The 3379-nt window shown below is 33.7% G+C and overlaps 1 protein-coding gene across 1 annotated transcript; it reads right to left on the bottom strand.

Moving 5' to 3' along the window:
* Nucleotides 1-550: 550 nt before the first annotated feature.
* LOC131036031 (uncharacterized) lies at nt 551-2237 on the bottom strand. The gene is made up of 2 exons (XM_059213694.1): nt 2024-2237; nt 551-1340 (listed from the first exon to the last, which is right to left on the bottom strand). Exon 2 carries the CDS (start codon nt 1335-1337, stop codon nt 780-782), a length of 558 nt encoding a protein of 185 aa, XP_059069677.1. The 5' UTR covers nt 1338-1340; nt 2024-2237; the 3' UTR covers nt 551-779.
* Between the last annotated feature and the right edge of the window lie 1142 nt (nt 2238-3379).

The raw sequence follows: 3379 nt of genomic DNA, 5'->3' as shown, positions 1-3379 counted from the left end.
TGGATAGCGCTCCTTAACGAATAGAGCACCAACACAGTTTCCGAGCCAACACCAACACATCTATTATACATAACACCAACGCATCCAATCAACATTAATCTCATGTAACAGCATCTATCCATCGTAACAGCATCTACACGTAACAGCATCTTCACATGGATGCTACTCAGACTCATACTCATACCGGTTGTCTTCGTCCCCATGGCTATCATACCGGTTTTGTACCCATGGCTGTGTTGTTTTCCAAAAATTAATTGTAATTGGAAAGTATTTTGCACTCTTATTTTTTTGTTTAGGATTTGTTTAATATATTATGATTAAGGTTAAAAAGATATGGTACAGTTTGAGGACACTAATTGTCATATACATTTATCTTTCATTTCTCATCAAAATGGAGAAAACTTGTCTAATACATTTACATTCCACACATCATAAAGACTAGAAAAAGATATATGATAATACATTTACATTCAACACATTCTAAACCAATTTATTTAAAGTTTTCTTCATTAAGAACCTTTCAACTTCACCAATAGATCAAGAATCTATTGACAGTAGTAAAATAAATTAGAACAGGCTTATCACAAAGATATCTACTTATAGATATATTAATATTTTTCCAAAATAAATGGAAATTGCTGTGAAAAATCAATACGCCGTGTCTAAGGCCTGTACCAGAAAACTAAGTAAATAGGCAATATAACTTACAGAAAAAAACCTATTGAAGTCAAACTGACTTATAATGCTGGTAACCAGTAAAGTAAACAGGCAATATAAAACTAGGCTAGGAATTTGGCGACGGCTTTGTTACCCTCCCACGCGGCATGCTTAGACAGTTCTCCGGGAATGAGAAGCTTTGCAGCAGCCTGAATCTCTCTGGATGTGATCGTGTTCATTTTGGCATGCTTGGCCAGTTTCCAAGCTTCATTCACCAAGTTATCAAAGAAGTCATTGATGAAGCTGTCCATGATGGCCATGGCCTTGCTGGAAATCTCCACATCAGCATGGACTTGCTTCAACACCTTGAAGATATAACATTTGTATGACTCTCTACTATTCTTCCTCTTCCTATTCTTGGCCTTCGTTTCCACCTCTACTTCCACCCTTGTTGGGATCACCTTCTTTTGCTCTCCACTAATCTTCCTTTTCCTATTCTTGGCCTTCGCTTCCACCACAGTTGGGACCACCTTCTTCTGCTCTCCTGAGGCTCCAGATTTCTGTGCCGCCATTGTCATTTTCACAGCTTTGGCCAGCTTTTTTTCCATCTCCTTATTTGCTACTGTGGCTGCCGTCTTCAGCGCCACCCCAGACTTTTTCAGCACTACTTTGGGAGCCATTTCCTGTGTTGGCATTTACACAAGAAAGAATGAAGTACCACCCTAGAAAGTAAATCAAAAACCATTTCCTGTGTTGGCATTCACACAAGAAAGAATGAAGTACCACCCTAGAAAGTAAATCAAAAACCAAGAAAGAATGAATAGATTACCTGTGTTGACATTCACATATAAATGGGGCCAATCTAGTTAATCTATTATAGGTCCGTCCTTAGTTTCTATCTTCTGCTATATTTCTAGATCCTTAGGCGCCATGAAGGTTAACACGGGAATAAAACATTTGCTAAGCTTAATCTAGGTTAGGAGGTGTAAAGAATGCCCATAAGGAATCCAAATCAATGCCACCATATCTTTTTTCTACATGTGATCATTATCATCTTCATCTTTAATTCCTTCAGATTGTATAAAACCCTAAAACTTGTATGTGTACAGAACAAAACCGAAAACAAATATAAAACATTCAGAAATCACCTCTGAAATTCAAACCACGGCACAACCGCTCCATAGTAAAAATGAAACAAAAGATCTCATAATAGGTGTTAGATTAATATCATATACGAAAACAGCGATAGATGAAAACATAGAACCAATACGTTTATTTAACGGATAACAACAGAACTGTTCTAGATAAAACAAAACCAAAAAAAATCCTGCCGTGTGCAGAGTCCTCAAAAAAGCCTCAGACTTACCTAGGAAAAACGGACAGAGTTGTAGAAGAAATATTACGAAACCCTAAATTTTTAAGGATGAGACGGGCCAAAACCAATTTCCCCACAGCTTCTGCTTCAGTGTAGATCTAAAAATATTGTGTTTCTAGAGCTTCTAGATTCTTCAGCTCGAGACCTTCTCGCAACCTTGTTTCGGGTCAAGGTCATTGAGGTGAGGAATGTTTAAATCGGTGACGGTGTGAGATAGGTTTGCCAATCATTTGTTTTAGGTCAGATAAGTCGGTGAAAGTTAAGTCGGTGAAAGTTATAGGTTTGCCAATCATTTGTTTTAGGTCATGAGATGAGGAATGTTTAAGTCCCTGAAAATTGATGGTGTGAGATAGGTTTGTTGATCATTTGTTTTAGGTCATGAGAGCAGGAATGTTTAGATTGGTGAAAGTTGCCTGGTGAGAAAGGTTTTAGGTCATGAGAGCAGGAATGTTTAGAGTGGTGAAAGTTTACTCGGTGAGAGAGGTTTACTTAAGAAATCTATGGACTAATTAATATATGGTGAAAGTTTACTAGTGAGAGAGGTTTAGATTCCCAAATTCACTTAAGAAATCTATGGACTAATTAATATATTTATTCTAAATAAATTTATGTAAAAGAAATTGGGAGATATGATATGTTACCAATCCATTAAAATTTGATCATATATTTCATTGGAAATTTAATTATTTTAAATAAAATTTTTATTTAATATTAATCTTTTTTAAAGAGTTAATTTATTAATGAGGAATGTTTAAGTCGGTGAAAGTTTTTAGGCTGTGACAAGAAAAGTCCATGAAAGTTACAGGTTTAATCATTTGTTTTAGGTCATGAGATGAGGAATGTTTAAGTCGGTGAAAATTGACGGTGTGAGATAGGTTTGCTGATCATATGTAGATTCCCAAGGCCACTTAAGAAGTCTATAGACTATTAATATATATATTCTAAATAAATTTATGTAAAAGAAACTGGGAGGTATCATATGTTACAAATCCATTAAAATTAGATCATATATTTCATTAGAAAATGTATTATTTTAAATAAAAATAAATTATTTAATATTAATCTTTTTTTAATGAGTTAATTTATTATTAAATAAGATCAATAATATTATTTTTATTATTAAATATTAATATTTTGATGTGTATTACTATCTTATTTATAAAAAAAAAATGATGTGTAAATGATTATCAAATAAAGAATTTTCTATTGTGATCAAGAAATTAGATTTTTTATGTTGCCCCTAATAAAATGTAGACAACTTGAGTTAATTATTTCAATATCATTTTTACAATTAAAAATAAATTTGAAGAAGATTAAGATAAGCTGGTTTGGGGAATTTTCTTTTAA

Source organism: Cryptomeria japonica, chromosome 10 (genome assembly GCF_030272615.1).
Source record: "Cryptomeria japonica chromosome 10, Sugi_1.0, whole genome shotgun sequence".
Taxonomy (NCBI): Eukaryota; Viridiplantae; Streptophyta; class Pinopsida; order Cupressales; family Cupressaceae; genus Cryptomeria; species Cryptomeria japonica.
Note: the sequence above shows the minus strand (reverse complement) of the source record. Positions and strands in the feature narration are given on the sequence as shown.